General features: G+C 43.4%; 1 protein-coding gene across 1 annotated transcript in view; it reads right to left on the bottom strand.

The window, feature by feature from the left end:
• LOC124036311 (transcription factor 7-like 1-B) overlaps window positions 1–13,376 on the bottom strand; it is a 47,686-nt gene that overhangs the window by 15,311 nt on the left and 18,999 nt on the right. Inside the window, 1 exon segment of the mRNA XM_046350734.1 lies at window positions 4,953–5,036. Within this exon segment, the coding sequence (XP_046206690.1) occupies window positions 4,953–5,036 (84 nt within the window).

Genomic DNA, 13,376 nt, shown 5'->3' with positions numbered 1-13,376 from the left:
CTAAACTGCCTCTGTAAGCACCGTGAGCACAAGAATTGTTCATTGGGAACTTCATGGGTTTCCATCACCAAGCAGCCGCACAGAAAGGTCACAATGTGCAATGCCAAGTGTCAGCTGGAGTGGTGTAAAGCTTGCCGCCATTGGACTCTGGAGCAATGGAAACGCGTTCTCTCAAGTGATGAATCATGCTTCACCATCTGGCAGTCCGACAGACAAATCTGGGTTTGGCGAATACTAGGAGAACGCTGCATAGTGCCAACTGTAAAGTTTGGTGGAGGAGGAATAATGGTCTGGGGCTGTTTTCATGCTTCAGACTCAACCCCTTAGTTCCAGTGAAGGGAAATCATAACGCCACAGCATACAATGGCACAATTCTGTGCTTCCAACTTTGTGGCAAAAGTTTGGAGAAGGACCTTTCCTGTTTCAACATAACAATGCCCCCTTGCACAAAGCAAGGTCCGTACAGAAATGTTTTATCAAGATTGGTGTGGAAGAACTTGACTGGCCTGCACAGAGCCCTGACCTCAACCCTATTGAACACCTTTGGGATAAATTGGAATGCCGACTGCAAGCCAGGCCTAAATCGCCCAACATCAGTGCCCAAACTCACTAATGCTCGTGGCTGAATGGAAGTAAGTCCCTGCAGCAATGTTTCAATATCTAGTAGAAAGCCTTCCCAGAAGAGTGGAGGCTGTTATAGCCGCAAAGGGGGGACCAGCTCCATATTAATGCCCACAATTTTGGAATGAGATGTTGGACGAGCAGGTGTCCACATACTTTTGTAGTGTATATACAGTACATACAGTGCAGGACACATCAGGGTTTCCATTAGGAAAAAGTGCCGCTTGACATTTGAATTTACTGGACATTTGAGAAATGTACCGGACCCATATGCATTGGGTGCATAACCTGATTAGGGTGTCCATTCACAGTGCTCAAAATGACAGAAATCACATTTAGATTATGGTCATTCATATTAACAGAACATGCAAGTCGAAGATGCAACGATGTGCGGTCCTTCTTACCAAATTCTGATGCGCACTTTGAAGATGCTTAGAATAACTGTCCACATTTACTTTTCCTCAGCCTACAAGAGGAGTAACGCACAACAAAATCACTAGCCTTTGTCAATCTACTATCCCCCATAGTAGGAAAGTTGACCTGTTCTATTTGGTCAGCTTGTTGAGAAGGAAATGGCCTATTCCAAACAGACTCTGGGACAGTTGTGGGAAGATGGATCCTAGATTCATACAACCAGTAGGCCTTGGCTACATCAAACATGTTTTTTATTTTTATTTTAAGCAATGCGTCTGATGAAACAGATTAGAACGTTTAGCTTAAAATGTTCTTCACATTATAAGCGCAGCAATCCACACAAGGAAGTAGGCTACACGTGAATGTTCGTTTCGCAATGCAATTAGCAGGAAAACACCATTGTAAAAAGGGCACTTTCATGTGAGAGGTTTCATGTGACAGATGAAAATATCCACTTAGAGATCTAGTAGCCTACTTTGAAGCAAGGAAATACATGCCTCATAATGTATTCAGCCATTCAGGTTTCAAACAATGAAGTATGTTGTTTTCAAAATGCATAGCCTACTGCCTCCAGCTCATTGCAGAGTGGTGTGTGACACGGTGATGAGGCCTGCCTTCCCTTGGCCTTTGAGATGCTGCAGCAGCAGCTCTCGCGCTGTCTGACAGATGTCCCACTCAAGGGCTCTGTATGCTGTACGTGTGTGATAAATAAGGTACATAATGAATATACTGCAGAATACACACTCGTCAATTTAATTCCACTAAATTATGCCAATTAACATATAGACCGATAAGCATGACCAGTCAAATTAATTTCCATCAATGAATAGGCTAAAAAGCATTACTTCGCAATGGGATTTTCTTATTTTCCCCGACAATTGGCCAGAGCCAATTTGATTTAAAAATCGACTTATCTACCCTGGAACACACACTAAAAAGGTAAAAAAATATATGTTTTTAAGAAAGTAGTGTTTTTTAGACAAGGGCATTCCATGAGTTGGTATGATGGGAAGTTGTGATGTCATCGGCCTACCACTCCATTGCAATAGAGAACAAAAGAGGAAAGACCCACCCTCCTTCTTGTGATGTCATGACTTACCTGGACCACCTATTGAGATGTGCCTTTTGTTAACTAAATCAGGTGTTAAATGAGGTGAAAAGGAGACTGGAGTTCCACTTTAATGTTGAGTCACTTATAACTAATGACATGTCGAACAGTCTAACATGGACCAATCAGTAGGAATGGTAGAATGACCTGAAGGGTATTGGCAGCATGACCTCCATGATTATGATCGGACTGCATTACTCTAGTTTGAAGAGTACGTTATTGCTGCTGTTCAAATGCACGCACATGATCTGTGGTATCAGATGGCAGACAGCTCTCTCCCTGTCCAGTCTGCTCCAGCAAGGCCGGACACTACTGGTGGAGAGACGAGGCAAGGGCTGACTCCCACAATACATCAACTGGCCCTGCATCGCCATTGATGTATAATGAATGAAGAGGTAGCCCTCTGAGTATGATATGGGGGCGGGGGTGGGTATTCACAGACAAGCAATGTTCCCTTCTATTGTTCCCTTCTCCCTAGTCTGCCCACCCGTACCACCAAAAGCAATACCAACTGAATGCTAAACAAACCTGTCTCGTAAATAATTGAGGATCTCGGCCGGAGCAGGCTCTGATTAGCATACGGGCCTTATGGACCCAATCTGCACAGCAGCTACAGGACAGACTTCCCCGTTCCACAGGCTTCTCATATCCAAACAAGGGTTGAAAATCTTTTTCAAAGCTTCCTCTCGCTCCTGGTCCACTAAGACAACGAGGAGTCCAAGTGAGACCAGCTCCATCATTCATTACAATTGACATTGTTGTCTGCTGCAGGCCAGGCACCGTGAGGGACACTTGATGATCTGAGTCACCAGGAATCTGATCATCAGCGATGGCATCATTTCATTACTGCTGTAGAACTGCTGCTAAATGACTAATTCATCAGCAAATACACTAAGGGGGAGAATGCCTTTCTACAAACACATTCTAGGGCAGATAAATCATCAGTAAAAGGGCCATATGTGTATGAACAATTTAAGATTCTGAAGGTACATGCATGTGCGCATACTTGAGGGTCACCTCCAGGAGTCCCACAATCAATATCAGAGAAAAACGCTGTCTCCACACCAGCCATCATGAATATACAATTATGACATGTAATGAGTGCTTGCAGAAGAGAGCAGGAATACATCAATATTGTGGTTGATGGAAGCCCTGCTGCTGTCCCCTGGCTCCCTCTCCTCAGGTCCCTCTGGCTGGTGTTGGCCCTGGCCCCTGGGCAGTAATCCCTGGACCCCCGTGTACCTCTGCATGTTCCCATCCGCTCCCATTGCTCTCATTAGAGCAGTGCTGGGGCCCTGCAGGCCTGGAGAGCCTGCCTCCTGCTCCCCCTCTCTGCTGCCTGGGTAATGAGCACATAATCAGCCTGGCTCCCTGGCAGCAGCTCACCAGAAGGGCATGTGGGTTTATGGCCGTGGTGTGTGTGTGTGTGGGGGGGGGTTAAGGGCACAGTGGGGTGTTTCAATCCGAATCCCCAGTGGCCCAGCCTTCCTTAGCTACACTCACTCTGTATCAGATGATGCTTCTGCTCACACATTTGATGACCCTTTGTCTCAGATCACCTGATCTAGAATGGCTACTTCCTCTTCTAGTTCACATGACCCAATACTCTATTGGCAGAAAAGATTTAAGGGGAAGGACATATAAACAGTGAAAGACAGTGACTTGAGATGGGAACCAGCAAACTGTCCACTACCAAATCTAAAGTTAGGCAATTCAAATAAGTCAAATATTCTCCTTCAACATTAGCTACAGTAAATCCCTCACGCCTGAATGGCAAAGTACACAATAAGGCTCTCTCTATTTGACCTTCCTGGTTCAATAGACGTCGCACAGATATAGAAGGCTCGCCACAACAGAGAACTCCGGAGTTCAGCCAAGGCAGGGCAGCATGGAACCGAGCCAGAGTCCTCAGTGTTCACGTCAAGTCTTCAATAGTCTCTTTCAATTCCTCCTGATTCACTTCCCATTACTCTGCTCCTTATTCACATTGTCTGCTATTCCACAATGCAAGACCATGCATTTCATAATGTTATATATTAAGTAAATAAAATAAAATCCATTGGCAGGAACAAAACAGGGCACAGCGGACAAACGAGCCATGCTCAGAGTCACCGACAGGTCAGCACTTATTGTAATAAAATATATTTAAATTGGCTTCCCAAGACCATTTTAACAGAGAGTGAAGTCAGCCACAGAGAAGCTCTGGATTCCCCAGGGCAAGGCCTACACTACTCCCAACAGCTTCCCATTGACACCACTCAATGAGGACTTTGTCAAGTGCATCATTGCGTTTATGAGATCCGACAAACACACCAAACTAAACAGACCCGTCTAGCCGGGATTACTGAGGTCACAGGCTGAGTCACTGTGGTTATTTTCCCACAGCGTGGTGACTGAGGCTGGTTCTCTCGGAGCACATCTACAGATCACTTCCCTAACCCCAGATCAGCAAGATATGCTGTTCTTTCTCTCCCCACTTCATGGCATGTTGATCCCTAGTGGCGTTTATCTAGTGTTTATCACTAAAACACGGTTCCGTGTGAGGTGTAACAGGCCCAGCAGGTCCTGCACGTCCAGAGGTGCACAAAGAGGCTGTGCCAAAACATAATCACGGATGACTTCTCTACGGAAAGGCATATGAACTGGCCGGACGCGACCTTAAACTATATGATAATTAATGATAAATGATGTATTGGACTGGCATGGTATGGAATGACTAGATGACTGTTGTGTAATGACGTAGTGTAGTGAAGGGTGCTGTGAGCTGTTACTAGACCCAGTGGATGGATAGATGGTATGGTGTACTCACTAGGTGTCCTGGGGTGGGGGAGCGGGAGTCTTTGAGTCCAGCAGCTCCAGGGACATCCAGTAGAGGCCATTTCATCTGCAGGTACTGTGGGGTGAAGAAGGAGTAACATGAAATCAGGATTATTTAGATAGATTCAAATGAAAGCGATCACAGAGAAAAGGAATGTACTTCTATACCTAATCTGCTTTATATACAGAGTAAAGCTACAATCACACAGTTTTACACCATATGCTATTATCGAACCTGCTATAATGTGTCGAGACTAACTCGCTAATGCTTGTTGAGAATGAATAGCATGAAATATGGTTTAGCTATTCCAGAACAGACCACAGTGTAATAAATGGTGTGGGAGCCAGCAGAGAGCCATAACTCTGACAGACACCTGTATGAGACTCATATGCTGTTGGAGTCAGACACCGGCTTTTGGCAGCAGGGGGGAGAGGGATGTGAACACAGCGGACTGGAGGGGGACTGTGAAATCGCAGTTTGTCAGGGAAAAAACAAGATTCCAGCTGTGGGCGCCCATCGACTAGCGGGTGGGAAGGGACTGGAAGGAAGCTCCATCAGGAGAGGGGAAAGGCAGGGGTGGGGTCTCCGCACTAAGCCTATGGCATCCTGGTGAATTGTTTTGGCCTTTTGACCCAAACCAAACTAATCCACTTTTATTGTTCACATTTTTCAACTTGCTATCATAGTTGTTATCATTGGCTTAAACATTACGGTTTTCTTTTCCATTTTTTTGGCACAGATTTTAACACAATTGTTCATTTATGGCCGCCCAGCCCATGTGTAACTCCCCATGGAACAGCGTCATGTATTGAGGAGTTGTTTTTATCTCCTCCTGAAAGCAACACGTTTAAAATAGATTTTCTAGATCAGTCTTGGTGCGGTGTGTGGAGCTGGTGCTCAGACCGATGAAGAGCTCGGCCATCTGGTTTGTGAATCAGTTTAAATACTGAATACAGCAGACTGTCATACATGTGCATTTTCTCCATGGTATCCAACGATTTCAAATGAATTAAAAGGGTTTTCCTTTCAGTTTCTGCTGCATTTGTGGTATCATAGATATTCTACATTGCCTTTTGGGCATAGAATACAATACCAACTTGATTCCCAGGCCTCAGCATGTGTCAGTAGTAATGCAACAGCATTGCTGTTTAGTAATTGCGAGTTGTTTTGCACATTACTCCGTAGTTTAATTCATGTTCACTATGACACTCTCCAAAATGGCTGGGTCAGCAGCAGGCTAAATAGAGAAGGAAGAACGACGTGCATCTCAGAGTCCCCATAATCAACCTCTGCCACTGGGGCTTATCAGGCAAACTTTGACTGTTTCGCTGTACTGATTTGAAGGGTTTAAGACCATTTTAACAGTTTAGCTGTTTCAGCTATTTTACTCATCTCTCTCTCAAAATCCATATCCCAGATTAAAATAAAATATCTATTTTGCATGGAAAAAAGCCATATTGTACAATAAGACATGGCACATTTCCTCATCTTACATAAACCAAGGCTGTGCACTTAATACATTATACTGTTGCACAAAGTCTATAAGGGGGAGAACTCGCTGCATGCATGTGAAAGATGACAAAAACCTTTTCAAGGCTTAAAAGGAGTTGACAATCATCTGTGCAGGATTAGATTTTTAAAGCTTCATTCATCACTCTGAGTTCATAGGGAGGAAGGAAGCTTGGATGACTGCAGGTTAAAAATGGAAAAGACATAACAGGAGGGGGAAAGGGAGAGAGGGAGAAAAACATTTTCAGGAATGAGTTTGTCAGAGAAGGCAGAGGGTATTGTTTCCTGACAGCTGGGGCCCAATAGAATACTGAGGGGGGGGACCCTTATTCCCATCTAAAATGGGGGGGGGGGTTCTTGGAGTTGACATCAGTCCTCTTCATTTTCACCACACTGCTCAAGGCTGAATCGCAGGTCCTAATGGGCCCAAGTCCATACAACTGTCAGGAGGCCCTTGCTTTTAGATGCTGCTAGCTCCCTATTGAAACTTTATTTTGTTCTGTGCATACTGCTTAATGAATGCTGCTTTCTGGAGGGATAACCAAAACAATACATTTTTCACTGTCTAATCTATGTCAATCACAAGTCCCTCCACATATGAAACAAGCCCTATTGTGAGCATTTGGTCAAATCTGGCCTGACCATGCCAGCCCCCAGCTCTCCCAACCCCTCTTCCTTTATTGGACAGCTTCTAAGGGGACTGGGGGATATACCCTGAGGCACTTTTAAATGAGCCAGCCTCGTTCATAAAATTGTCACTGTACTCGATGGAGCGGCTGATTAGAGAAAGACCCCTTCAAAACGACCATCTTGCCCAACCCTCCCTGTAAAATGTCTACCTCACACACCCAATATCAGCAGTTCCTACATCACTGTAGTCAACTACACACCAGCCACACACTACGAGAGAGGGAGAGGTGGTAGGGGATCAACTCAGGGGGGCTTCAGAGATATTCAACTGCTTTCTAGAAATCTTTCCACACACACACACACACACACACACACACACACACACACACACACACACACACACACACACACACACACACACACACACACACACACACACACGTCAGTGTTCCTCATGCAGGAAAAGCTGAGAGTCTAGATTTTATATAGATATTTCCTTCACTCCAAGTTCGGGGCAGAAGCCTCAAATTAAAGTGGGAATGCAATGTTCTCTCTTCAAAATAACAGAACATTTAGGCTAAGAATCAACGGACCCTTATTCAATCAAAATCAATGAAAAATTCTGTTTGACCAAAAACACAAAAACCTGGTCAACAGATTTGAATAAAACCCCCAAAAATAAATGCACGTACATAAAACCCAGAAAGGAACGCATGGTAAATGGGAAGATACTGTTCAAATGGTTATTCCCATGGCTAAAGTCTTGTTGAATAATCTGTAAAAGATTGAAACTAAAATCAGCAATTACACTTTACAGTAAACTTCAGGCAGTCAAGTAATGCTTTGTAGATGCTCTTAATTTCATTAGAAACAAACACAATTTGAGCAGGCCTAGGTTGGCCTCCATAGAGACACTGGTTTCACTGTAGAGTCTGCTCTGGTGAAGAGTTTCAGAAGCTGTGAGAGCTGTGCAAATAAAAGTCAACTTCTGCAACTATCTGATCCATTTCCATGCCTCTAATTGTCTTCCAGCCTCCCTCTGCCTCCAGAACTCAGAATAGACATCAGTAGAATACTGTGCTACTTATCAGGGACCCAGATGCAACAAAGGTGGCAGAGTCACCACAGAAAATTTCCCAAAAGCCAAGATGAAGCCCTTTGGTTTTTCGAACAGAGAGAATACAACATATGCTCTGGGGCATGCGGACTGCCAGAGTTGGGTTCTAATTGTTACATTTCCCTCACAGAGCAGGGGGAAACATGGCCAAGTGTCTTTGTCATCTCTGAAGTGTGTGCCGTCATACTGCTGGCCAGGCAACAACATCAGAGCATGGAGGAGAGGAGAGGCAGATGTCTGGACATTTGTTGTCAAAGTAAGTCAGACACTCTGCCAGAGACAGGAAAAGAACAGCCCAAACTTTTCCACTAACTATCTGCCGTGTCGTTACAACTCCTTGAAAAGGTTTAATCAAATCTGCGATTGACACATCCTCAGGTTCTTTTGTTCTATAGTCAATCAACTACAAAAATGTGTCTTTGAAAATGTCTACAATGTCTATTTTAGGGACCACACACACTGCACCAAATGCTGATCTGCCGTTCATTCGGCACGGTGTGTTTTAGGGTTCCCTCGCTGGTGGATGTCCTTTCTGCACGGTTCTACATGTAGAATCGGTTTGCACTAGGTTTCTACATTATGGCCGGCACTCTGTTCAGACGTTCTAAGTACTATCGGCCAGCAAACGCTACCGTGTGTCTGTGCCGAGCAACCTTGGCTAAAATCCTATTTCTTGCTCCCCACATCACCGTGAATCTCAGTGTTTGGAAATCACTGTTTAATGTTCTAACTTTTGATGATGTATATAAAAGTTTAAAGTTGTAGCTGAAATGCGTATTTTTCGCATACAGTATGTTGACACTGGTATTGTGCTGGAGATAATAAAAATGAGGTTGAAAAGTGGTGGAGTTGCCCTTCCAATACCAGCAGATGAATTGACAGGGACACTCCAGGGCAGAAAACCTGCCTGGCGGGCAGGGTGTCTGCTCTGGGCTGGGGCCATCAACCCCACTCTCAACACTCTTCTCCAAACAGCAGGGAAAGAGAAATGCTTCCAGGGATTGCTCCAGCATATATGTCAATCACCTACTTCGTGGAGAGCCCCTCCCCATTGTTTTCTTTTGCCCCTCAACAGAAAATGGGCCACACAGCTTGCTGTTAAGAGTGAGCTGTTAATGATCCTCTACCTATATGAACAGCAGCACCACACAATGACCATGCCAATCCTTACACCATAGTCCCTCCCTGTTTATTTCCGCTCAAATCACCTGCTTATGCGAGCCATTGCCACCTCTACTTGATCTATGTATGACATAAAATGAAAAACAAAAAAAATCTAAATTTGAATTAAGATCCATTGTTTGCGGACATTACAGGCAATTACATAGACAATTATTAAGCAAACTCCAGCCCTCATTGTGCTAATTAGTGGTTAACTGACAGGAAAACGATGGGAAGTTATGCTGGTCAGCTTGGCTGCTACTGGCCACAGAAATAGCTGTAAGTGGAAAAACAGCCCATTATCCAGTCTGCAGTAAAGTGGATTACCTTATAAGAGGAAGTTGTCCATGAAAACAATCCTCAGGAAAACGAAGGAACTTACACAGAGAAAATATTATGGTGCCTACATAATTGATGGAAATAACAATTAGTTACCATGAATATATCCACACCCTGTATTTACCATTTCTTATGTAAACATAGATATACACTGCTCACCTTTATGGAGTTGTCAGCTATTAACAAAAATGTTTTTACATTAAAGAAAAATGTTACCTTGAATAAAAGTTGATGAGCTAATCCAATGCAACAACAACTAGAAACACTTTATCAATTCACTTTCAAAGCCCCAAAAACAGTCCTTTAAGGATAAACTGTGTGCCAAATGCACAAGCCTTCAAATGGATACATTGCAAACTATGCCATTTTGAATCTGAGAACATAAAAATGATAGATGTGTTTGGTAGGATGTGTGAATAGCGGGGTGATATTTCCCAACGCCCCAGCCCAGAGCAGGCACCCAGGTTATGCATGGGGTTAACCCCGAGAAGCCTGCCGTCTCAAGCAGTGTCACTAGCATCCTTCTAATGGCTAGCACATTCAAAGTGTCCATTAGTACGTGGAGGAGTGAAGTTAAGTGACTGTGACAGGGGCACTCCCTCAGCTCTCTGGGCCTCTATTGTGACCAGGTTGGTCGCCCTGCTCTCTTATTCACAGCCAAGGAAAAACTGGGTCAAAGGTCAGCCATCCAGAGTGCACTGGTTTCTATGGCAACATGGCCTATTAAGGCCAGGCTCATAGGCCTCTTAACATGCTCTTGTATACAAAAGAACTATTAGCGCAAAGAGGGAAAGAGAAGAGTGAAGAGGGGAGGCAGCATGAGGGAGGTCTTAAAAACACAGTGGAGGGGCTTTGCCAAGATTCTAAATCAGTTACACACTGTGCCAAACAGTCCCAGACAAATCCAACATAACAACCATCCATGCTTTCTTACAACCATCAGTCTTGGTCAAATAAAGAGGTGACATCACTGGTCCATGCTCGTCTACAAACTACAAAGTTGACGTTTAAGACACAGAGAAACAAAGAAAAACTTGCAGAATCATCAACACTTTAAAAATTCAACCTTTATTTAACTAGGCAAGTCAGTGAAGAACAAATTCTTATTTACAATTTTGGCTTACCTATGCGATGCTGGGCCAATTGTGCGCCACCCTATGGGACTCCCAATCACAGCCAGTTGTGATACAGCCTAGAATCAAACCAGGGTCTGTAGTGACGCCGCTAGCACTGCAATGCAGTGCCTTTGACCGCTGCGCCACTCAGGAGCCTAATTGGTTTGATGCTCAACAGTAAAAAGGCAGCTTGCGTTCTTCTTCTACATGCATTAGATTCATTTGTAAGGAATTCTAAATTACACAAAAACTAAATAGATTAAATTGTATTGAACTCAGTGAGCTTTAGTGTCATATGACTAGTTAATGTACATTCTGAAAAATGCCATACTGGTCTGCAAGCCCCGATATTATTTAGGCTGTTATTTAGGCTGTTATTTAGGCTGTTATTTAGGCTGTTATTTAGGCTGTTATTTAGGCTGTTATTTAGGCTGTTATTTAGGCTGTTATTTAGGCTGTTATTTAGGCTGTTATTTAGGCTGTTATTTAGGCTGTTATTTAGGCTGTTATTTAGGCTGTTATTTAGGCTGTTATTTAGGCTGCTAAAAATCAGGTTCTGTTTGTAAAGTCCCCACTCATGAATTTTGACTTCTGTCTCATTCCACTAGGCTAGCTGCAAAAACAAATGTATACAGAATCTATTTTTACACAAACCAACAGTGCAAACCCAAGATATACCTCTTATTTTGGCCTTTCTGAATAGTGCCTTGAGGGTTTTACTAGAGAGAAAAAGACTGGCTTTAATGAGACTGCATTTTTTTGTATCTCAAGCAGTTATTTGTATCAGGGTTCATTTTTATTTGGGGGGGGGGGGGGGGATTGACATGATCAAGAATTATTGCCAGAGTTTAAAGAGTGTTGCTACAGCAGAACAGTGAATGTCCCTTTAAACGATGTACAGTATCGTTTTTCTTTAAGGCAATTTAAGGCAATTTAGAATAAGTTAGCAGATCAGATGGTCAAATAAAACGGTTAATTACATTTACATTTTTACATTTAAGTCAAAATAAGCACTTGTTGACATCCAGTGGAACAACCACTGAAAGTTTAAATATTTTAAGAATAATCCTATCCTAGGTTAAAGCAGGTGTCTCCGGATTGTCCTGGCGTCGTGATTTGTTCCATGACAGAAAACAACGGGAACTGTAAGTGGTAGGGAGGCTGGTCAAATAAAGCCTGGAGGTACTGATGTATAATTAAAGCCACAAGACAATAATAATTAATTAAAGCCACAAGACAATAATAATGTGTCTGGCAGGAGGCTCACTTTCTCATTCAAAGAGAGTAGGCAGTCACGCTGTTATACTCAATTATTTGAAGTCAATTATGTGGTATCTGGACTACCCTGGTAAATGCAGTAATAATGCGGTCCAATGTCAAGCCATGTTACACTTTTAACGGAGGAGACATTGTCAGTCTTTCACGTAATTTCCCCTGGCACCGTTTGTCCAGTAACACAACATTTTATTGTTTGGGGAGCAGCCTACTTTCATTGAAATGCACAGCCGTAAACCTCTGTAATTAACTCCAGAACTAGTTGTGACTAACAGTGGTTGGCTGGATGTTTAATGTAAAGCTCAAGAGAGAAATCAAATTAACTCTCTCTCTGTGTCTGTGTGTCTGTGTCTGTGTCTGTGTCTGTGTCTGTGTCTGTGTCTGTGTCTGTGTCTGTGTGTGTGTGTGTGTGTGTGTTAAAAGTGCAATATCTACACAAATGACATCAATGAAACCTGCATTTTTCATTTATACCCAAACACAAATGTACTAACAGAGACAGCATGGGTTACCAACATAATAGAGTGTGTGGTGCCAGCCAAGCAGGTTATGATCGGTAATAAGTCCACCATACACCCCCACACAACAGGGTAAATACCTCTACACAATAACCACTTCTAAACTGAGGTAGAAACAAAAAAATAAACTTTTTCCAGAAAATGTAGATAAATATTTACACCTCTGGGTAAATTTGATCTTAAACGAGGATAAGTCTGCCAAATGTTATATAACTCCTCAGACCAGCTGACACAGACAGGAGGCCATGAAGCATCTTTAGGAAGTATCAGTATAAAAGAGGAGTGGTTAGGTGGGGTGGTGGGGAGAAGGAGAGAGAAAAAGGGCCTAAATTAAACACATTTGTTTCTGCTCTCACATACCACAAGTCTTATGAAAACAGAGGGTTGATTGTGTTCACTCTGCAGCCCCCCCCCCTTCCAACTCCACACCCCCCCCCCTTCCCTGCCCGAGCACCAGCCCCTCCCCCACACACAGCTGCCTGCAGATGCCTCCTGTGTTTGCACTGAGAGTAGGCACAAATCTCAGGGCCTGAAGTCTCAGCCCTGCCTCATCTCAGTTTTACTGCCTGACACCCCTCTCACCCCACTGCTAACCTAGTCTCTCTCTGACACATGCACTGTGGGTATGCATGTCTGAACTTGCAGCCCATACATCAGAGTTAAGTTGTTCAAGTTTAATATGGCAGCATTTTGGACTTATAAAAAAACATTCACATAAAAATTAGTAATCAAACTAAGTCAGCCCTTATTG

This window comes from Oncorhynchus gorbuscha, linkage group LG05 (genome assembly GCF_021184085.1).
Source record: "Oncorhynchus gorbuscha isolate QuinsamMale2020 ecotype Even-year linkage group LG05, OgorEven_v1.0, whole genome shotgun sequence".
Lineage (NCBI taxonomy): Eukaryota > Metazoa > Chordata > Actinopteri > Salmoniformes > Salmonidae > Oncorhynchus > Oncorhynchus gorbuscha.
The sequence above is the reverse complement of the archived record's forward strand: the minus strand, read 5'-3'. Positions and strand labels throughout refer to the sequence as shown.